The following is a 23,514-nucleotide window of genomic DNA, read 5'->3' on the forward strand; positions in this document are numbered from 1 at the left end:
TGCTACCCTGAGTGATACAGGCAGGTGGGCAGCTGACTGTACCACACAGCAATGGGGCTGGAGGAGGCACTGTCTATGTTGTCACTGGGGCACCTGAGACTCCAGTCCTAAGTTGAAAAGCAGCCAGAATCCTTGATAACTGGACCTCATGCCCTCTCCTGGATTCCAGAAAAGAGGACAGGCCACATGCTGGTTGTTGAGAGCCTGCTGGGATGAACTCAGGCTGATTCAATGAGGAGAACCTCTCTCTCCCTCTAATAAGAAAATCATATCTAATGAGGAGGAAACTATGGAACCATTTCTAGGACCCAAGAGCACTTTTTAAATTAAGATGCTGTCTGTAAAATGATAAGAAAACTGAAGATTCGCACTTTTTAACTAAGCAAAGAGCTTTTGTTCAGCTGATTGACAAACAGAGGTGAAGGTCCTCATTAAGAGGAGACATACCACACCCTGCTCTGTACTGAGGTGCCTGATTCCCTTCTGAGTGTTTCAGAGCTTATCTTTACTCACCTAAGTGGCAGCCTGTTATCTGCATAGATGTCTAAGTGTGAAAATTGTTTAAGAAAGTTGTGGAATGCCATAAAATTTGTAAGAGTAGGAGATACTCATAGTTCATTAATTGCATTTATGACTTATCATAAATTGAGATGTTGAGATGTTAACTCAAAATGAACATTTAAAAATTCTTTTCCTGACTCTCTGGGTTTTCCAAACCATAAAATCCCAGCAGTCTTCGTTTCTGCAATGGGCAATTATAATTTGTGACTTTCCTTCTGAAGAAGTTTATAGTACATTTAAACAAAATTATAAGTGCTTCCACTACTTTTTAGATCTAAACACAATGCAGAGCTTGTTAAAAAGGTCCTTCTTGTTACTATTCTACTGCCTGATTCGAGCTATATTTGAATGTTTTAATGTAGGGCTAAACCAGGCAGCTTTAAACATGAGATCTCTTCCTGCATCTCTACCCCTTCGGTGTGGTCTGTGTGGTCGGGTGGAGGTCCTGGGTGGAAGGCTGACTCTGTGTGATGGTGGGAGAGGAAGACAGGTTGCCAGGGCAAGAAGCTTCTGAGGATACCCATCACACCTCTCCACACAGCCTCTCTCCCCAACTGCTGACTGGCTTCCTCTACACCAGGAAATAAGTTTTTATTCTGCAATTAGAGAAGGCAGTGATTTAAATTATTCATTGAAAGAAAATTGTGATGAAGTTAGGGGAGAAAGAATTCAACACTCAATTTGTATAAATTCCAAATAAGGTAGATTGCTACTGAATGTTGTATCCTTCCAAAATTCAAATGTTAAATCTTAACCCACAATGTGATGTTATTAGGAGTTGGGGCCTTTGGGGGTTGTTAGATCATGAGAATGGAGCCCTCATGAATGGGATTAGTGCTTTTGTAAAAAGGATCCCAGAGAGCTCCTTCCCCCACTCAACAACGGGAGGACACAGTGAGAAGGTAGCCATGCCATCTATGAACCAGTAAGCAGGCCCTCCCCAGACACCAAATCTGCCAACACCCTGATCTGGGGCTTTTAGCTCCAGAACTGTGAAAAATAAATTTCTGTTGTTTATATGGTATTTTGTTACAACATACATGCATGGTCTTTTTCTAGTCCCCACAAGCCTATTAGGTCAGCAGTATTAATATTCTCATTTTACAGACAAGGACCCCAAAGCTTAGAAATATTCAGCAACTCTCTCCAGGTCCCAGAGCAAGTAAAGAAAGAGTAGGGATTTGCTCTTAGGCCCATGCTTGGACCCTGAGAAATGGTATAGGAAATAGCAAATGCAAACCGATCCTGTCCAGGCTGGGTGTGCAAGTTCTGAGAAGGTTCAAGATGAGTGGATGTACCAACATTCTGTGTCTGCTTCCATACTCATGACACCTGATTAAGAATGCTTTTCATGCATTTTCATTTGAATGTCATTCAAAGTTGCAACCATGGAGGTCACTGATTACTTTGTTTGCCTAGCCCCGTGGTCGGCAAACCGCGGCTCATGAGCCACATGTGGCTCTTTGGCCCCTTCAGTGTGGCTCTTCCACAAATTACCACGTGCGGGCACGCACGTACAGTGCGATTGAAACTTCGTGGCCCATGCGCAGAAGTCGGTATCTTGTGGAAGAGCCAGTATTTTGTGGAAGAGCCACACTGAAGGGGCCAAAAAGCCGCATGTGGCTCGCGAGCCACGGTTTGCCAAGCCGCAGTTTGCCAACCACTGGCCTAGCCTGAGTCTCCTGAAAACAGAGCTTCCTCACCCACCCAGGTGCACTGGAAGGCCTCCTCCCTGACCCACGAAAGAGGAAGTAATGAGGTTAAGGTGGGATTCTTTCTTTTCTCTTGGTTTCACCATTGAAATCCAAAACTGAGATGGGAAAGACAATAAATTTCCCCATGTTCTCAGTTCAGGAAGTCTCAGCAGTGGGGGCAGCATTCCTCACCCGGCCTTCAGTTCCAGAGTTCCACTACTCACCTCACCCTTGCCACTCCCACCCACCGCCAGTCAGTGGAAGAAGAGAAATGAATGCAACCTGTGGGGTCCTCAGCTTTGGGACATACACAGTGATCACAGAGAGAGGCCAATCCATCCCCAGCTTTTGCGTTTATCTCCTGCGCTGAGACTGGGGAAGAGGAAGGATTTTACTCTACCTTGCTAACTTCTTTCAGCTGGTCTAATTGTTAAATCTACATTAGACAAATTAACAAGAGAAAATAACCAAGTTTAATTGCATACATGCATTTGGGAACCCCACATACATTGATGGAGACCCCACATACATGAGAGGTTCAGAGACAGAAAGGTAAAATGAGTTATATATGGGTTGGCAAAATAGGTTTACAGCTGCGTGTACATGAAACACAGCGTGTTCTTGTATTACTATTTATTAATTATTGTATTGTTTTCCAGTCAAACAACTATAAACCTACTTTTTCCTACTGCTGTGTATGACATGCTGAGCTAAATATGAGGGAAGGCACCTGAGGTTTCAGAAGGGAGGAAGGTTATTCACAGGATGATAAGAAGAGCAGATGTTCAGTAATTAGAAGTTTTCCCTGCCCTATAGGTAGGTCATAAAAAGTTATTTCTTGTAATTACTCTTATTATGGGCAAGGCCTCCAATTTAAAATCTTTAAGGGAGAGGTAAAAGTTTAATCTGGCCTGGCCGGTGTGGTTAAGTGATTAGAGCGTCAGCCTGTGGACCAAAGGATCTCGAGTTCGATTCCTGGTCAAGGGCACATACTTAGATTTCAGGTTCGATCCCAGTCCCCAGTCAGGGCTCAAGCAGGAGGCAACCAATCTCTCTCTCTCTCTCTCTCTCCTCCTTCCTTACCTCCCTCCCTCTCTCCCTTCCACTTTCCCTAAAACTCAATGGGAAAAATATCCTCAGGTGAAGATTATTAAACTAAAAAAATAAATAAATTTAATCTGGGCATGCAGGGTCTCAATTGCTTTCAGCTCAAAATAATCCACATGTCAAAGTAGCACATCTTGGGGAGACCTGCTCTGAACCCCTTCAAGACCAAGGGAGGAGACTCTATTAGAGTGACCAAAGCTGCAGACCTCTACAGGAAGGGGCTATGAGGTGGGTTGCCTGGGCAGGGTCTCCAGGTTGGTGGCAGAAACCATCAGGTGGAGCCAGGTCTCCAACACCAGGGAGTGTACAGTGAGGAGATCCCTCGGGTCCTCAAAAGGACTCAGTGATGCACCCCCAAGAAAGCCTGCCTTTGGGTGTTCTCCATACAGAAGTCCTAACAGCAGTTGTGTGGATGGACAAACCAGCACTGACCAACAGAAAGGCCTGCAGTCTTCCTGCCAAGTGAGGAGACAGGTGCCCTCTCATGCCCCACCAGACAAGCCAGAACTTAGAACAGAAAAGAAGAGGGGGTTATTGTTAGAGGCAATGTTGGACCTTGGTTCTTGAGATCAGCCAAAAAATAATTCAGAGCCAAGAACTCCTGTGCAAGGGAAAGTTTATTTAGCATGCAAAGTTTAAGTACACTTGAAGAGGAGATTCAAGCAGGTTGCTCAGAGAGCTGCCTTGGCCTTTTAGAAAGAAAGTCAGAGTCAGAAGAAGTGAGCCAGCTAGGCTGCATGGACTCAGAAAACAAGTTATAGAGACAAAAGAAGGGCCCTTGAAGAGAAGTTCAACCAGTTAGCCCAGGATAAGTTGCCACTGCAAATTTCATCTGAACCCTTAAAGATTAGGAGAAAGAAAGCAGATACATGCATGAAAAAAGAAGGCAGGGGCATGCTCCAGGGAGAGCGAGCACTGGGTCATTTGTCTTAAGAGTTTTTATCTGTTTTCTAAAGATGGGAATTTTAGGGGAGGTCTCAGGAGAGTATCTCAGTAGAATATTCATCAGTTTCCCAAGTGTCCTTTCATAGGCTGATGCATCAAAATGAACATATAGGGTCAGGGTCGAGGTCTCTACTGATTGGTTGGTGCTAGGGTAGTGGGTCATTGGTCAATAAACTGGTCCTGATGTCAGCCATGGTGTCACTATCTGGTTTTGCTGCTTTTCTGGGGCTGGATCTGAAACACAAGTGAGGCCTAGATGTTATCTCTAGTTTGACCAAAACTTTGTCTCTGTGGTCAACAGACCTGAGGCTTTGTTCCTAAGATTATTTGATGCTGATCAGAACCTCATTGTCCTGAGGGCTTAATGCGTAAAGGGGTGGCTGTGCAAGGGAGAAGGAGGCAGGTGAGTCAGGGTGCTGGATGAGGCCAGTTTGAATTCCCTATTGTCTCGGTTTCCCCACTCCATTTGCCAAGGAATTTTCCTAGCTTCTTACTATCCTGCCCGTATGATGGCTGATAACACAGCTCTGAGAGGGAAGGCGAGTTTAGAATCAGACATGAATTTGCATTTTTTAAGGGAACAGGGTTGAGTCTTTAATACTGAAGTGAGATACTTCTAATATGAAGAAGTAGCTGAAAAGTTGTATAACCTAGTTCAGATGTTGATGAGGGGACAGCTAATGACACCCGCAAAGAAGGGGAGGTCAAGAGAGCGCAACCTGAGGGCAGCTATTATAAAAAGTAATTTTTACATTTCAAAGTTGAGATACTGTGATGTCCACTTCACACTCACTAGGATGATTACAACTAAAAAAATCATAGTAAGTGTTGACAAGGATGTGGACAAATCAGAACCCTCATTCATTATTGGTGGGAATGTAAATGGGTAGCCACTTTGGAGAACAGTGTGGAAGTTCGTCAAAAAGTTAAACATACAGTTATCATTTCACACACAAATTTCACTCCTAGGTGTATTATGCCCAAAAGCATGAAAACATGTCCACAGAAAAACTTGAATGCAAATATTCATAGTATTATTACTCATAATAGTTAAAAAGTGAAAACAACCGAAATGTCCATTAACAGATGAATGGATATATTTGTTAGATCCATATACAGTGGGGCCTTGACTTACTAAGGAGTTTTTTGAGATACCAGCTGTCTCTTGGCCGATTTTTTGCATTGAGTTGATAGAGTACTTTGAGTTAACGAGCTCCTTAACGAGCTCAGTCTGGGAAGGAATTAAACTCGTAAGTCAAGGCCCCACTGTAATGGAATATTACTCAATCATTAAAAGGAATGACATACTGGTGCTAAGCATGGGTGAAACTTGAAAACTTTATGCTAAGTGCAAGAAGCCAGTCACAATACGTCACATATTATATCATTCCATTTATAGAAAATGTCCAGAATGTATAAATCAGTAGAGATCGAAAGTATACTATTGGTTCCCTACAGCTAGAGGAGTTGGAAGGTAACAGCTACAGGATGCAGGGTTTCTTTTCAGGGTGATGAAATGTTCTAAAAATGATAGAGGTGGTAGTTGAACAATTCTGTAAGAATTATTCACTCCTACACTATAAATAGGTAAATGATGTGGTGTGTCAATTATGTCTCAATAAAACTGTTAACAGAAAGAAAAACCAAAAAAAAATGGTGACATAATAGAAGACACCAACCAGACAAAAACAGAGAAGCAGTTCTGCAGATGGACAGCTCTGGCCTGGAATTGTGCCTGCCCCCCATGCAGAGTGCCCTGACCATGTGGACAGCACGGCCCTAGAGGTGTACCCTCAGGGCTGTGGACACCTGTACCAGAAACTAAGATGCAGGAGAAGATGAGAGCTTTCTCCTGCATCCCACTGGGTTTCCTCAGCAAATTAGCTGCTCTCTCTGAGCCTCAGCTCTATTACCTACATTCCCCTCTCAATGTGCAACCAGCATGATCAAGCTTGTCAGACATGCAGAATCTCAGGTCATGCCTCGGAACTACCGAACCAGAATCTGTGTTCTGTTAAAGTCTAGCAAGCACTGGCTTACACCGTGGAAGTTAACACCTTCTTCAAGAGGGTTTTGTGAGGATCCTTATTAACAGTAATTACTTCCATTTACCTGGCACCCTCTATGTGCCAGATACTGAGATAATATAGAGAGTGCCTAGTTTATTGCCTGCACATAGTAGGTGTTCAATGTGTGACAGTTATTGCTTAAAAGAGCCTCACTGGGAGGAAAGAGCACAAGTATTGGAATCCATTCTTCATACAGACTCTAGCCTTCTGCAAATTGAAACCTTGGGCACCTCAACTTGCTCTTCTGAAAACTGGCCTTACCTCACCTGGTGGTTGTGAAGATTAAGCAAGAAAACGTGTCCAGTGGCCACCTCAGCCACCTCAGCCCAGAGGAGTCCAGCAGATGTTCAGTCATTTCCTCCTCCCCCTACAACAGATGGCACAGCATGTCATTGCAGAAGTGACCCAACCAGCTTGAATGTTACTCAGTCCCACCTCTTTCTATTATCCATTCATGTATCCACGGAGCAAATTCTTCCTGTGCGCCTACTATATGCCAGATGCTGGGCTTGGAGCACAGACATTGCAGCTGTGATCCCTGAGGGTCATGAAACCCTGTCTGGCCCTGAAGAGAGAATAAAACAGACCTGTTTATCCACCTGCTTTGAGAGCTGTAGAAACAAAGCCCATTTCCTCTCAGCAGCCATCTGAAACAATTAGTCTCAACTCCCAACCCTAATGTGCTTCCACACTGTGAAAAAGCACTTTTTCAAGGGGGGCAGGAGACATAAATTAGTATAATAATGCAATTAAAATGCATTTTCCTTCCACTTATTTAAATTACTCTTTTTTACATCTCGAGAAAATGCATCCTTCCTTGGAGGTATTTAAGGAGATTCAAAGAGGCTGTTGAGATGATGCAAGAAATGCTGCAAACAGAAAACACAAATACCGTTCCCTGCAAGCCAGGAAGAGCCACCTTCCCTGTGATGCCTGTCCATGTCTACAAAAAGGCTCAGCCCTCCAGGGCTCCACAGAGGCCCTTGGGCAGAATTTCCCCAGATCTGATCACTGCCCTCTCTGTAAACATTCATTTGTTCATTCATTCACTCAACAGTTTTGTTTTGTTTTTTTGTTTGTTTTCTGCACCTCCCCCATGCCTGGCACTAGGAATAACCTCATGAATAGGGCATAGTGCCCACCTTCAAGGAGACTGTCTAGGACAGTGATGGCGAACCTATGACACGCGTGTCAGAGGTGATACGCAAACTCATTTTTTTGGTTGATTTTTCTTTGTTAAATGGCACTTAAATATATAAAATAAATATCAAAAATATAAGTCTTTGTTTTACTATGGTTGCAAATATCAAAAAATTTCTATATGTGGCACGGCACCAGAGTTAAGTTAGGGTTTTTCAAAATGCTGACACGCCGAACTCAAAAGGTTCGCCATCACTGGTCTAGGAGGAAGGCAGCCATGCCAAAAGGCGTAGGACCCAGGGCCACCAGTGCTGTGACAGATGGGAGCACAGAGAAGGGGCTCCACCAACCTGGGCATGTTGGGGGGGTGAGGGGGGGGAAGGGGCTGGGCATAATGGGCCTCCTATAGGTGATCCTTGAGCTGAGTCCCCAAGAATGAGAAGGCATTAACCAGACTGGGGGAGGTGGAAGGGGTCCTCTAGGGTGGGTTGTCAGAGTGAACAGCAAGGACAAGGGCATGCAGTGTGGGAGCGCACAGTGCTCTTTGAGATTAGCAGACAGGGAGTGAGACAAAGGGCAACATGGAGCAGGGACTCAAACTCACCAGACCAGAAGGGTCTAGAGCAGTGGTTCTCAACCTGGGCTGCACATCAGAATCACCTGGGAATCTTTTTAAAATCCTGATTTCTGGGCCTCATCCTCCGGAAATTCTGTTTCTTTGTTACTAATGTTGTGGCCCCACCCCATAACAAAGAAACAGAATTTCTAGAGGATGAGGCCCAGAAATCAGGATTTTAAAAAGATTCCCAGGTGATTCTAATGTGCAGCCAAGGTTGAGAACCACTGCTCTAGAGCGTGAGGACTTCGTCCTAAGAGCCTTAGGAAATTAGGGTGAGCCTCCAGGTAGCAGAGGCTGAGAATACAGAAACCCAGAAATCACAAGATGAAGGCAGACCCAGGCAAGGACACAGCAGGGATCCACGACTTCCTGCAGAAAGCCTTGATGGGTATCCTGAGTTACTGGTTTTGGGTCGCCATCTGCTGGCAAGATTTCTTCAATGCAGCCAGTTCTATCAATGTTCAAAGAGAGAATGAATATCTTTTAAAAACAGTAACAGGCACAGGGAACTTCCTTGACCAAATTAGTGTAACACTTATTATAGAAAGAACATTATTAGAGTTTCATTCAAAATTCAAAGAAAAGAACATCATATGAGAGCCGTGGGTTCAAACCCCAGCTCTGCCACTTATTATGTGGAAAATCACTTTACTTCTCTTAGCTTTGTTTTTAACATCCGTAAAGTAAAGATAATATCTAACTCACCTTTGTTGACAGGAATAAAAGATACCAAGTGTATAAAGAGAAATCCAACAGATATTAGGTTAGGGTGGTGGAAAACCAGCATGTGACGTATGGCCACATCCTCCACCTGCTGCTGCTCAGCCTCCTCCTCCTCCTGCTCCTCATCCTCATCCTCCTCAACCTCCACCTCCTCTTTCTCCACCCACCTCCTTCAATTCTTACTCCTCCACCTCCACCCCCACCTCATCATCACCATCCTCTACTTCCACCTTCTCCTCTCCACCTCTTCCACTTCCTCCTCATACATAATATGTGATTCCACGTATATAAAATTGAAGCACAGAGAAAACCACTCTGTGGTAACAGAAGTGAGAACAATGGCTACCTTTGGGGCAGGTACTGGCAGAAGAGTACAGGACAGAGTACAGGGGAGCTGAATAGGTGTGTGCACTTGGCAACAATTCATGGCGCTGTTTACTTAATTTTGACTGGCATAAACCAAGGGAAATAAGTGTCATATCCACCAAAAGATTTTACAAGAATGTGCATGGTGGCTTTATTCATAATAGTTCCAAATTAGAAACAATCCAAACGTCCTTCAATAAAAAAAAAACGGACAAACTAAGGTATATTCACACAATGGAATACTACACAGCAATAAGAAACAGCATACTATGGCTATATCTATCTACATTACAGATTCATGGTTGAATCTCACAGACATTATCTTAAGTGAAAAAAGGCAGACACAAAGGAGTACATCATATATACAGTCAGGCCCTGCATAATGACATTTTGGTCACTTAGAGACCACATATATGAATATGCTCCCATCTATCTATATATATAAAAGCCTAAGCGACCATTTGACCATTCAACCAGTAGCTATGACGAACACTGACTACCAGGGGGCAGACACTCAATGCAGGAGCGGAAACCACAGGCATGGAAACATGGAACAGACTGATGAATCTCAGAGGGAAGGAGAAGGGGGGAGGGCAGGAAGAGATTAACCAAAGATTTCATATGCATACTAGAGGCCCAGTGCACTCAGGGCACATGCCTGGGTTGCAGGCTCGATCCCCAGTAGGGGGTTATGCAGGAGGCAGCTGATCAATGATTCTCTCTCATCATTGATGTGTCTGTCTCTCTCTCTCTCCCTCTCCCTTCCTCTCTGAAATCAATAAAAATATATACTTTTTAAAAGTGCATAACTCAATCCTAGCCATGAGGAAACATAGGACAAATTCAACATGAGAGACATCTACAAAGTAACTATCCTATAGTCTCTAAAATGTAAATGTCATGAAAGACCAAGGAATCTCTAAGGAACTATTTCAGAGTAAAGGAAATCTAAGAGCAATAACAACTAAATACAGCCTGAATTCAGTGATGGGCCAGAAAAAAATAATGCTAGAGAAGACATTATTGGGACAACTAGCAAAAGTGGAATGTGAACTGTGCCAAACAGTCTAACAGTTAGAAAAATATTAAATTTCTTGAATTATTAAATTCCCTCTGATTATGTAAGAGAGGGCCCTTATTCTTAAGAAACAAATAATAAGTACTGAGGTTGAAAGGGGCATGATATCTGAAACTTACTCTCAAATGATTCAAAGGGGAAAAGATTTAAAAAGAAAGATTTTCCAACTTGGGCCCAGCATAATGGCTCCTGCAAAGAAGGGTGGCGAGAAGAAGGGCCATTCTGCCATCAACGTGGTAGTGAGCAGAGAATACACCATCGACGTTCACAAGCACACTCATGAAGCGGGTTTCAAGAAGTGTGGCCCCTCAGGCACTCAAAGAGATCCAGAAACCTTCCAGGAAGGAGATGGGAACTCCAGATGTGTGCATGGACACCAGGTTGAGCAAAGCTGTCTGGGCCAAAGGAATAGGAATGTCCACAGTGTATCCAGGTGCAGTTGTCCAGAAAACGTAATGAGGATGAAGATTCACTAAACAAGCTCTGTGTGTTGGTCACCTGTGTACCTTTTACCACTGCCAAAAATCAATAATTAAAGTGGATGAGAACTAACTGCTGATTATCAAATAAAGTTATAAAACTGCAAGAAAGAGTCCTGGCCAGTGTGGCTCAGTTAGTTGGAGTGTGTAGGAGGCAGCCCATCAATGATTCCCTCTCATCATTGATGTTTGTATCTCTCTCTCCCTCTCCCTTCCTCTCTGAAATCAATAAAAATATATCCTAAAATTTTTTTAAAGTAAAGGTGAGTTCTACCAAACTTTCAAGGAACAGATATTTTAAACTCCCCACCTTTATTCTTTGAAATTATTGTAACTGATATCAAAAGCCTAGATAGATAAGATAATCAAGGACCCATCGCACTCATTCACATACATACAAAAATCATAAACTGAATATTGGCAACCTGAATCTAGCAACTTATGAAAAAGATAATATATTCATTACCAAATTGAGTTTATCCTAGGAATTCAAAGTATCTATATATATAAAACCCTAATATGCAAATAGACCGAACGGTGGAACAACCGAACAACCAGTCACTATGACATGCGCTGACCACCAGGGGGTGCGCGCAGAACATGGCAGGAGCCTGCAGCAGGTGGCAGAGCATGGCACATGGCGAGCCTCAGCCGTGGCAGGATGGTGGAACAGGTGAGCGGGGGCGCAAGACCAAGGCAGGGCACCGGTAGCTGTCATCGGGCAAGCCTCTGGTGTTTACTGAAATTTCTTTGCTCCCGTGCGCAGTGGTCCCACCGGGCACTCACACCCCCTGCCAACACCGGCCCCAATCACTCGGTGCCATCAGCGGCTGCCGGCCCTGATAGCCCCTCAGGACTTCTCCACCTCCTGAGGGGCAATTGGGGCCGGCAGCTGCCGCTCCCACCCACTGTCAGCGATGGCCCCGCTCGCACCCATTGCCGGCACCAGAGCTGCCGCTCGCACCCACTGCTGGTGCCCGGCGCTGGTCCCGATCAGTTGGCACTATCAGTGGGTGCGAGCGGTGGCTGCCAACCCTGATCGCCCCTGAGGGCTTCTCCACCTCCCCCTGCTCCTAAGGGGTGATCAGGGCATCAGTCGCTGCTCGCACCCACTGACAGCGCCAGTCCTGCTCACACGTGCTGCTGGTGCCGGCAGCAGGTGTGAGCGGGGCCAGCGCCGTCAGCACAGGGGAGCGGCGGTGGTGGGAGCAGGGCTGCCTGCAGACAAGGGGTCAAGGGGCTACGACGGGAGGGGCCAGGCAGGGAGCAGAAGATGGGCTGAGACCTCCCCCTGTGCCCACCACAGCCTCTTGGCCCACAGTTCCTTTCAAGGTGCACGAATTCATGCACTGGGCCCCTAGTATTTAATGTTAGAACCCTCAAATCTGTAGCCAGTTATTCAGAAGTGAGGGTGGCCCTGGAAATGCCCTAGCCCAGTGGTCGGCAAACTGAGGCTCGGCAAACCGAGGCTCAGGAGCCACATGCGGCTCTTTGGCCCTTTCAGTGTGGCTCTTCCACAAAATACCACATGCGGGCGTGCACGTACAATGTGATTGAAACTTCGTGGCCCATGCACAGAAGTCGGTATTTTGAGGAAGAGCCGGTATTTTGTGGAAGAGCCCCACTGAAGGGGCCAAAAAGCCGCATGTGGCTCACGAGCCGCGGTTTGCTGATCACGGCCCTAGCCTATGGCTGGTATTTGAAATGGGGGTCAGTCTGTGGAGCACTGTACTATTTTGTTTCTTTTTCTTTTTTTGGAGCACAGTACTCTTAACCTATGAAGTCTGGCCTAACTCTGGGTAGCTGGTGTCAGAAGTCGTTGCAGCAATTAACAAATAAACCAAAACCTAACAGTAAATGGTCATATAATAAAAAAAAAGGGGGGGGAGGAAGAAAAAAAGATGGTCTGGAATAGTACAGAAGCTAGACTTCTCTAAATGTACCTTGTTTTATGGTGTTAAAAACAAGACAACAGCCCTGGTTGGTTTGGCTCAGTGGTTACAGCGTTGGCCCGAGAACCAAAGGGTCTTGGGTTCGATTCCAGTTCAAAGGCACGTATCTGCATTGCAGGCTCGATCCCTGACTGCTTGCAGAAGGCAACCAGTCGATGTGTCGCTCTCACATCAATGTTTCTGTGCGTCTCTCCCCCTCCTTTCAACTCTCTCTAAAAATCAATGGGAAAATATTCTCAGGTGAGGATTAACATAAATAATAATAACAACAATAAGGATTTCCCTACTGTTACCACTTCTCACCAACATTAGTTCGAGAACCTAATTAGTATAATAAGAAAAACAAATAAGAGATATAATGATTGGAAAGAAAAAAAATAGGAGTTAATTTTCTCAAATGAAATGATTGTCTACATAGAAATCTCAAAGAAACAATAAATTATTAGAATAATTCTCAGAATAACTAAGAGTTTAGCAAATGAATGATAAAGAAAACAAAATGGTATTTACCCTCAAAGGGTAGAGAGAGGATTCAATGGGAAAAGGACACAGGGAGCTTTCGAAAGTTCTGGCAATGTCCAATTTTTTATGATGGATGGTGGAGAAAAGATCATTTATTATTTCACATGCCCTATAATAAGTATGTATTTGTGTGATTTTGTTCGTATGAAATATTACATAATAAATAATTAAAAGCAAATAAAATTAATTAAAAAATAAAAGCAAGTAAAATTAATTTATTTCCTATTTTCTGGAATTTCTAAAGTATAAAACATATGGCCATATCTGTTGGGGATATCATAGAGATAATTCTTTCTTTGATTGAGAAAATCCTAACTTGCTCTTGAATGTCATCTGTCATTTTCAAAAGTCCTCTAACAACCATTATATTGCCAGATTGTTGCCATGTAAACTTGGAGTTGCCAAATATTCAGATATTTAGAAAAGAGCTGGAAATAAAAACATTTTAATGAATGAAACTATTTTGAGACACTGTATGCATCAACACTGTGAAGGCCACACAAAGGACATCTAGCTGTACAGGCTGCCAGGTTATGACCTCTGTTCTAGACTCACAGTCCTATAGAAGCAGCCTTCCACCCTGAGTGAGTAGGTCATTCCCTTTTAGAAGAGGCCTGAGTTCTCCAATACACCCCACTACTCCCCAGTCTCACATCCTGCTGGCTTCATTCTTCTACATTTCCTGTTGGGCCCAGCAGGTGGCTGAGTTTGCCACCGCCTCTGCCAGAATGGGACACTGAGAGGAATCTGACTGTATTTCTCTTGATTGACCATCAGAGGGCAGGCATGGAAAAGAAGAGGAGAAAACCACAGCTTTTGCTATCACGGGTGCTTTCCAGGAAAGGAATCCAGGGACTGACCATGAAAATCATTTTACTTGTTTAGAATTTAGAAGTATTCGGCAAACATAAGGTGTAAGGATGGCAATGTTCATGTCTTGCTAGAGCTGATCAAAATTCATCATGCTCTGTCAACCGTGACTGCCTTGTTCTGGTTAAAGAAAGGAGGACATTCTAACCTGGCTAGGAGTTCCATCCCCCTCTCCCTGGGACATTCTAACTTGTCTGGGAGTCAACCTTCGAATGCGGTCCATGTTCATTCAAGAATTGCCTATTATCATGGAAAGGTTAACAACCTTGTTGTTCAAACAATAGAGTCCCACCCCAGCTTTCATAGCCTGCTTCCCCATGCCTGTAATCCCTCCTTCCTCATGTAATTTTTGTCTTACCCTATACAAGCAGCTGGTTTGGGGGGGGCTGCAGAGTAGATTTTTGTGGATGACCTGCTGCTCTCCCATACTGTCAGCTGTATTGGAATAAACACTCATATGATTCAACCCTGTCTCTGCTGAATTGGCTCACTAGTGATAGGCAGCACAGATCCATTGGTTGTCTGTTTCATGCTGACATGACATGACAAATATACCTTCATAACTACCTGTCTAGCTAGGTTTAAATTTAGAATTCTATGCCTAATATGGCCAAATAGAAGAAGCCATCCCTGGCCCTCTATCCCTGGCCACCCCTACCCTTCTCACCCCCACACACATAAGCCCTAGCCCATGCTTCCAAGCTCCATCACATCCTATGCAAACAATTGCCCCTTGGCCATCTCTTGGGCCCAGGCTTGAGCACATTGATAGTGTTGTCTTATTACCGGAAAGGGGACCCGGCCTGGAGTGGGTCTGCCTCTGGCCAGCCTGCAGTGTGTGGGTTCTTGATTTGGTGTTGGAAAGATTTCACAACTTGAGTCTAGGAGATTTTGAGAGTATATTTATTAAAGCTGGGGACAGTGAAACAAGGAAGGGCTTAGGATAGAAGAAGCTATGGGAGAGAGACTAGATGGGGCTGTTTTGGCTCACTGAGAAGTCAAAGAAAAGTTCAGGGGGTCAGCCCTGGACGAGCTGCATCTGCCCATTGCTCCCCTGTTGCAAGTCTCATGGGTTCCCTTAGAGCAGTGGTTCTCAACCTTGGCTGCACATTAGAATCACCTGGGAATCTTTTTAAAATCCTGATTTCTTGGCCTCATCCTCCGGAAATTCTGTTTCTTTGTTACTAATGTTGTGGCCTCACCCCATAACAAAGAAACAGAATTTCCTGAGGATGAGGCCCAGAAATCAGGATTTTAAAAAGATTCCCAGGTGATTCTAATGTGCAGCCAAGGTTGGGAACCACTGCCTTAGAGTTTAGGAAGTGCACACCTGAGAGTGAAGAAGAGGAAGAAGGAAAAGCACCGGAACGCTCCTTCATTTTGAGGGTTTTTAAAGGCTGGGTGTTTAGGGAAGGTCTTAGGGCAGCGGTTCTCAACCTGTGGGTCGAGACCCCTTTGGCGGTCGAACGACACTTTCACAGGGGTTGCCTAAGACCAACCTGCATATCAGATATTTACATTACAATTCATAACAGTAGCAACATTACAGTTATGAAGTAGCAACGAAAATAATTTTATGGTTGGGTCATAACATGAGGAACTGTATTTAAAGGGCCAGAAGGTTGAGAACCACTGTCTTAGGGGAAGATCTCAATAGAATATTCATCAGCTTTATGCTGATGACCTAAAATAAGATTTATTCCCTTAACTTCATCCATCCTTGGAAGTGGTTGTGTGTTAGGCAGTTAGACAGACATGGGCAGAGAAGGATGATGGGCCAGGTACGAAAGGTCACCAGGGCAGAAAGCACTAGGTGCCTAGCATGGGAAACCTGAAAAAACAAGGACCTCACCCCAAGATAATCATTCCTTCCCTAGCATATCGCTGGTCACGCGGTTAGGACTCTTCCCTGACCTTTCCTCCTGGCATGTTTCTAGTCATGTGGTAGACCTCCTTGGAGGAGGAACAAGGGGCTGAAGAGTGGCCTAATTCAACTCCCATGCAGGCCCTTGCACAATACTCCCTTAAGCATTAACCCCTAGGAATAGGAATAACAGCTAGGCCTCAATTGTGTTACAGCTCCAGGCCCAGAGGAGCAGTAAAACCAGACAAGCAATGCCATAGCTGACATCAGGAAAAGCTACACTGACTAAAGACCCCTTGCCCTGATACCAACCAATCAGTGGAGACCATAATCCTGAAAGGACACACCTGAAAAGCTAATGATTTGTTTTTTAGATCCTCCCCTACGACAGCCCCTAAACCCCAAGTCTTTTTATATACTAGAGGCCCAGTGCACGAATTCGTGCACAGGTGGGGTCCCTCAGCCTGGCAGGTGACCGGGGCGATTGGGGCCAGCTGGCAGTGGGGAGGGACTATGGGAGGTTGGCCGGCAGCAGGTTGGCTGTGGGAGCATACTAACCACTGGGGGCAGCTTCTGCATTGAGCATCTGCCCCCTGGTGGTCAGTACACATCATAGCTACCGGCCGGTCATCTGGTCATAATGGTCAGTAGGCTTTTATATATAGAGATATTTTTTTATTGATTTCAGAGAGGAAGGGAGGAGGGGGAGTTAGAAACATCAATGATGACGGAGAATCATTGATTGGCTGCCTCCTGCATGCCCCCCACTGGGGATCAAGCCCGCAACCCAGGCATGTGCCCTTGGACAGAATCAAACCTGGGACCCTTCAGTCCGAAGGTTGGAGCTCTATCCACTGAGCCAAGCCAGCTAGGGCTAAACCCCAAGTCTTTAAAAGACCTTAGGATGGAGGCTCCAGCAGCTCTCCCCCTAAGAGCTCTCCTGCCCCTCCTCTCTCCTAAGGTCCAAGAGCCCTTCTTTTGCCTCTGTAACATTTCCTGAGCCCATTTCTTCCACAGCTCTTATTCTAGCTCTGTAACTTTCTAAATAAACTCAAGTAGCGAGGTTGCTGAATCAAGGTCTGGTCTGACTCCACCGGTCTAACACCTGGTGTCATTATCACCGCCAACAGTTGAAGCAAATGCTACTGATTGGATTTTTGCCATCTTGGCGAGTAGGGTGATTTAAGCTATTTACCCTCTGGTTGGGGAGGAGAAGTGAAAACCATTTACTCCAAGTATTCCTGGTTAGGGAAGATAGGATTTTGTGATTTACTAGATGGCTGTAAACTGCAGAGCCGTTTAACTATCTGTCTCAGTTTCCCTATTCCACTTGTCCTGGCTTACTAGCCTGTCTCAGTCTGGGCACTGGAGAATGTGCCCAGGGAAGAGGCCACACCAGCATAAAAGTGAACCTGAAGGAATTACGGGGTCCCAAGTACCTGAAGCGTGGAGAAAGAGGTTAGTCTCCAAGTGCATGGGTCTCCATTGCCCTGTGAATTCTTCATCCATTGATGTCAAAGCCAGACCAGGACCAAAGAGAGCCTTTTAAAGCACAGGACTCAGGGCAGGGAGCCTTCTCTCCCAGGCCTCAGAGCAATTATTGCACTGAAGTCCCTCCTGCTGTCAGGGTCTCCTGATGACTTTGGTGCTAACATCCCTACCTACTTGGACAGGGCTCCTAAAATTTCAATCACTCAGGCAGAGTACTGAATACCTACAATTTACTGGGACTGAGCTTTACGGCAAAGGAATGAAAGTGATAGGGGAGGACTTATAGAGCACCTGAATTAATCTGAAAAATAATCATATTAATTCTAAATCCTAGGATACATATACTTATGTGAACAGGGGAGGCTAAGTTTCTTATATGGGAACAGAGGGTTAAGTTTTTCTGAGTTTCATTTCTTAGACCAATACACCTGCATATTCCCTTTGATCCCAGGCAAAGTGATTGAGGAGGTGACTCAGCTGCGAACAATGTACCCAGCAAGCAAGCAGAACCGTTAAGCGTGATCAGGCTGTCCCTACCAGGAGTCAAGACATCATCTCATCGCTTGACAACCAAGAATAACTGAATCTGCGGACCCACAGAGCTGCATGTAGCAACATTCCGTTCCCAGCCTCACCCTCGTCCATTCCCCTTTATAATTCGGTCCCCTGCACCTTGCTTTAAGACAGGGTTTGAATGCTTATAAGCTCCCAGTCTTCTTGGTTGGCTGGTCTTCTCAATAAATGCCTTATATGATTCAACCCTGCCTTCCTTATTGGACATTGCTACAGGCAGCCTGAGCCCACCCAAGGGTTTCCCAGTAACAAAAGGATCCTTCTGCCCTAAATGTCATTACATTAGGTCCTCACTCTTACTTCAGAGCAGGTTTGGCAAACCCAGACCCACAGGCCAAATCCTGCTGGCTTCAAATGGCTTTTACATTTTGAAAGAGTTGTGGGGGCAGGGTTGAAAAAAAGAATATTTTATGACATGGGAACATTATATGAAATTCTAATTTCAGTGTGCATAAATAAAGTTTTATTGGAACCTAGCCCCGCCCATTTGTTTACACATTGTCTATAGCTATTTTCACACTAAAACAGCAGAATTGAATGGCTGAGAGAGAGAGACTGGCTGAGAGAGAGAGAGACAATGGCAACAAAGCCTCAAGTATTTACAGAAATAGTTTGCCAACCAACTTGAGAGTTAAGTTTCTTGCCTGTTTCTCCAGAAAAAATTTGGTGATATGTAGAGTATGAAGAATGTGAGCCCCTGAGAAGGGAGGGGAGAGCAGTCTGACTGGGAGAACTGCAGAACTTTGCCTCCTTCCTCTTAGGAAAGAGAAGCTATATACTAAGTCAGAGAGGGCCTGTGAGAGGGGGGAGGGGGATTGTCACTTAAGAAGAGAAAGAGGAAGGAGAAGAGGGCAAAGTACCCTCAAACACTTCGTTATCGCCCAGACCAGTCTTTGCCTTTGTTTTTCCAATTAATCTCATTTATAGCCTCCACTGAATTGGAACATTAAATCTCAATGGTAGGTGTCACTACAGCCCCTTTGCTATGTGATTATCTTGGTTGTTGAAATGGCATTGGCAGCTCATCATTAAACATCTAGAGCAGCTCTGTCTACTAGAAATAATGTACCTTTATAATGACATCATTTTAAACAGTAAAAAAACAAAAATCTGGTGATGTTAGTAAAGTATCTTGTATATGTTACGTGCCATTGAGTCGGCTCCAGTCCCCAGAGACCCTGTGAGTGAGCGATGTCCACAATATCCTGTCCTCGGCAGCCCTGCTCAGCTCCTGCAGACTCATGCCCATGGCTTCTTTTATGGAGCCAATCCATTTCATATTTGGCCTACCGCTTTTCCTACTGTCTTCTATTCTCCCCAGCACTATTGCCTTTTCCAAAGAACCCTACCTTCTCATGATGTGCCCAAAGAACAGCTTTGGTTTTGTCATTTTGCCTCCAGCAAAATTCCAGGCTTAATTTGCTCTAGGACCCATGTGTTCATCTTTCTGATGGCCCAAGGTGTCGGTAGAGCTCCTCCAACACTATTATTTCAAATAAATAATCTTTTTTTTTTCCTAACGGCCCTCTTCACTGTTCAACTTTCACATCCATACAAGATTGTGGATGATCTGAGCCTTCGTCTCTAATAACACGTCTTTGCTCTTGGTGATCAAAGTATCTTACTTGATCCAGTATATCCAAAATATTATCTATTCAACATGTAATCAATATAAAATTATCAACAAGACATTCTGTATCCTCTTTTCATACTGTCTTTGAATCTTGTGGGTATTTTACACATATAGCCCATTTCAACTTAAAAATCTAGTGCAAAATATTTTTATCTAAAACACTTGATCTGTATTTATACTTTATAAAACTCAGAGTTGAAAAAAGTAAGCCATATACTCAAATTATTCTAAACATACTTAAACATTTTCTAATAACTGGAAAAAGGAAAGTCTTCTTTGGCAGACACCGTTTCCAAAAGGTAAAGATTCCAAAATGTCCTAAAGGTTGTGATATTTCCATACTCTCCATCAAATCCATAAACAAGTCTTATTGGCTTTGTCTTTAAAATATCAATTATAGATAGATAGATAAGTAAATAAATAAATTAATTAATTAATTAAATATCCATTTTAGTTGGAGGACAAACACTTCCCAACTTTAAGCCAGCCCACTACAAAGCTATAGTAATCAAGGCAGTGTGGTAGCCCTAGCTAGTTTGACTCAGTTTGAGCGTCGGTCTGAGGACTGAAGGGTCCCAGGTTCGATTCGGTCAAGGGCACATGCCCCAGTTGCCAGCTCAATCCCCAGTAGGGGGTGCACAGGAGGCAGCTAGTCAATGATTCTCTCTCATCATTGATGTTTCTTTCTCTCTCTCCCTCTCCCTTTCTCTCTGAAATGGATAAAAATATATATATTTTTTTTAAAGTATGCAGTTTCTTTTGGAGTGAGAAAAATGCTCTGGAATTAGCGGTGATGGTTGCTTAACTCTGAGAATATATTAAAAACCACTGAATTACACGCTTTGAAATGGTGCATTTTATGGCATGTGAATTATATCTCAATTTAAAAATGTATATGTATGTAACTTTTACCTTCCACTTCTCCCCATTCTCTCATCCAAGTCACCATCACCTTTCATTCCCAACCTTTCATTCACCTGCAAAAGACTCATAACCTGTCTTCCTGCCTCCACTTTTACCCACTAAAACCCATTCTTCACACAGCAGCCAGCCCAATATTGTGTGGACCCATCTGATTTTTAAAATGTATTTATTTATTGTGTCTAACTTTTTACTTTGTAATAATTTCACACTTATAAAAAAGGTTGCAAAAGTAATACAAAGAGTTCCTATGTACCCTTCATCTTACATAACCACAGAATAATCAACACCAAGAAATGTATACCCTCCTATTAACTAACCTATAGACCTTATTTAAATTTCACTGGTTGTCCCACTAATGTTTTTTCTGCTGCAGAACTCAATCTAGGAACCCATATTGCATTTAGTTGCCCTGTCTCCTTAACCTTTGCCAATCTGAGACAGTTCCTCAGTATTTGTCTTTTATAACCTTGACATTTTTGAAGAATAGAGGCTAGTTATTTTGTAGAATGTCTCTATTTGAAGTTGTCGGATGTTAATCACGATTAATGTCAGGTTATGCATTTTTGGCAAGAACACCACAGAAGTGATGCTGTGTCCTTCCCAGTCATCTTATCAGAAAGCACCTGGTGTTGATTTCCCCATTGCTAGTGATCACTTGGTTAAGGGGGTGTCCCCGGGTTTCTCCTCTATAAATCTGTGAGTTTTCCCTTGGTAATGAACAAGGATCTTGTGGGAGATACTATGAGACTATGCAAATATCTTCTTTCTCATCACACTTTTGCCCACTAAATTGATTAATTGCTGATTATGGCCTACAACAGTTATTGTCAAAGGGTGATTTTTCCTATGTCCATCATTTCTTCCATGTTAATTAATTTAATCTCCTGTAATGAAGAGCTGTTTGTTTGTTTGTTTCTCACACAGCTCATAAGTGGCCTAACCATCTCCCCTTATTCCCACACCCTGATTGCAGGCTGCTGACAACTTCAACGTGGCTTCAGGGGTGAAGGTGTGATCTGTGTGAGGACTTCAGGGGTTGGATTTTCCAGGAGTCTCCTTGACCAGGAGGAAGAACTAGCCCAGTCCTAGACAGAGATGGGTCTGGCTCTGTTGACTGTCAGTAAAACATGCATACTCACCTCTAGGAGGCTTGTGGGCATTAAGTGAGTAAATGCCTGGCACATAGGAGAGGCTCACTCAAAGCTCCGCCAGCCTGATCTGACCAGACTCCTGCTACTGCGGACACTTTGGTGTCCAGACTTTGCCCACAGGTGGTGGCTGTGCATCAAGCACGCGCCCAGCAGGAATCAGGTAGTTCACTCAAACGATTTAACTGAAAAGACTTTACAAAGGCTTTACAAAGGCACCCGGCAAGAGGTTATGAGCGACTAGTAACAAAGTACTACCTGTGCTGAGAAGCCCTTTCTACCCCCAGATCTGAAGGAACAATAAAAGGGGAGAGAATTACTGAGTCTAGTAGAAGCTAGGACTGCAGGGAAGGTCTGCCCACAGGAACTGTGGGCCAGGTGTCAGCCTTTCTCAAACTGTAGAGAGCATCACAATCCCCTGGAGGGCTTGTTAAAATACAGATTGCTGGGTCCCCCGAAAGTTGGGAGTAGGGCCAAAAACTCGAACTTCTCACTGGCTCCTAGGTGGTGCAGATGCTGCAGGTGTGCTGTCTCTTTGAGAACCACTGCCTCGGAGGAACAAAAACAAAAACCCGTGGGGAGGACAGGAAGGAGATGTAAATAGCCTGACCTCTCTCTCCTCCGCTGCTAGTGTTTTCCATTGGCTGAACCCAACCTGACCCTAGAGCACAAGGAGCTGTGTGCAGCCTCCCCGGGGAGCCTGGGAAGCCACCTATGCCCATGGGAGAAAGTGTTTCCTTTCCCAGTGAAGGGCTGAGTTTGTTTTGGGTCATTTTATTTTTTAAAGTATATTTTTATTGATTTCAGAGAGGAAGGGAGAGAGATAGCAACATTGATGACAAGGAAACATGGACCCGCTGCCTCCTGCACGGCCCCTACTGAGGGTCAACCAGCCCGCAACCCAGGCATGTGCCCTGATTGGGAAACAAATCGTTGACCTCCTGGTTCATAGGTCGACGGCGCTCAACCACTGAGCCACGCCGAACGGGCTCCTTCTGCTTCTTTAAAAGTTTTATCATCACAGTTTTTTCAAGTGAAATGCTATTGATTCAGGCCTCCTCATACTAAGCTATGCAGTAGAACTTTTTTTTTATCCTAAGTGCAAGTTCCACTAGTTCAGTGACTTTGTTGTGTAATCCCCTAGGGCAGCAATGTTCATCTGGAGTGCCGCAGGAAGCACACCGGTGTGCTGCAAGGATTTTTAAAACATACAATATGTGGCCCTAGCCAGTGTGGCTCAGTGGGTAGAGCGACTGAAGGGTGCAGGTGCGATCCCCGGCCCTGTTGGGGCACATGCCGGAGGCCACCAATCAACGTGTTTCTCTCACATCGATGTTTGTGTTTTTGTCTCTCCCCCTCCCTTCCACTCTAAAATCCAATGGAAAAATATCCTCAGGTGAGGATTAACAACAAACACACAAAAAGAAAACATGCAATAATCTGACTATGTAGTCAGGGGCACTGACCTCTTTCCCTTGGACGGTCAGATAAAAAGAATGACAGAGACACGTGCTTCCCGGACGTGCCCGTGCGTGTCGCGCAAGGAGGCCGCGTTCTCCGACAAGCAGCTCCTCGTGCGCTCAGCCAGCGGAGCCATCCTCCTCGTAAGGTTTGCAAACACAGAAACGACGGTTTGTCGTCTTTCCAATGTCTTTCCAATAACCAGAGATACCTGCTTCTGGACGGGGACAGCCGCCACGAGGTCGAAGTCACACTCGCCTCGGCCGTGCAGGTCCCCGCGGAAGGCTTCCCCAGG

General features: G+C 44.5%; 1 protein-coding gene and 1 pseudogene across 1 annotated transcript in view; both read left to right on the plus strand.

Moving 5' to 3' along the window:
- Positions 1–10,475: 10,475 nt before the first annotated feature.
- On the plus strand, positions 10,476–10,854 carry LOC106726738 (annotated as a pseudogene).
- Positions 10,855–11,418: 564 nt separating this feature from the next.
- Positions 11,419–23,514, plus strand: part of SLC25A36 (solute carrier family 25 (pyrimidine nucleotide carrier), member 36) — a 67,252-nt gene continuing 55,156 nt past the window's right edge. The window contains exons 1-3 of the mRNA XM_014542686.1: positions 11,419–11,454; positions 21,584–21,619; positions 23,246–23,362. Coding sequence (XP_014398172.1) covers positions 11,419–11,454; positions 21,584–21,619; positions 23,246–23,362 — 189 coding nt within the window. The remainder of the gene's footprint in view (positions 11,455–21,583; positions 21,620–23,245; positions 23,363–23,514) is intronic.

The sequence above is a fragment of the Myotis brandtii genome, unplaced genomic scaffold, assembly GCF_000412655.1.
Source record: "Myotis brandtii unplaced genomic scaffold, ASM41265v1 scaffold312, whole genome shotgun sequence".
Classification (NCBI taxonomy): domain Eukaryota; kingdom Metazoa; phylum Chordata; class Mammalia; order Chiroptera; family Vespertilionidae; genus Myotis; species Myotis brandtii.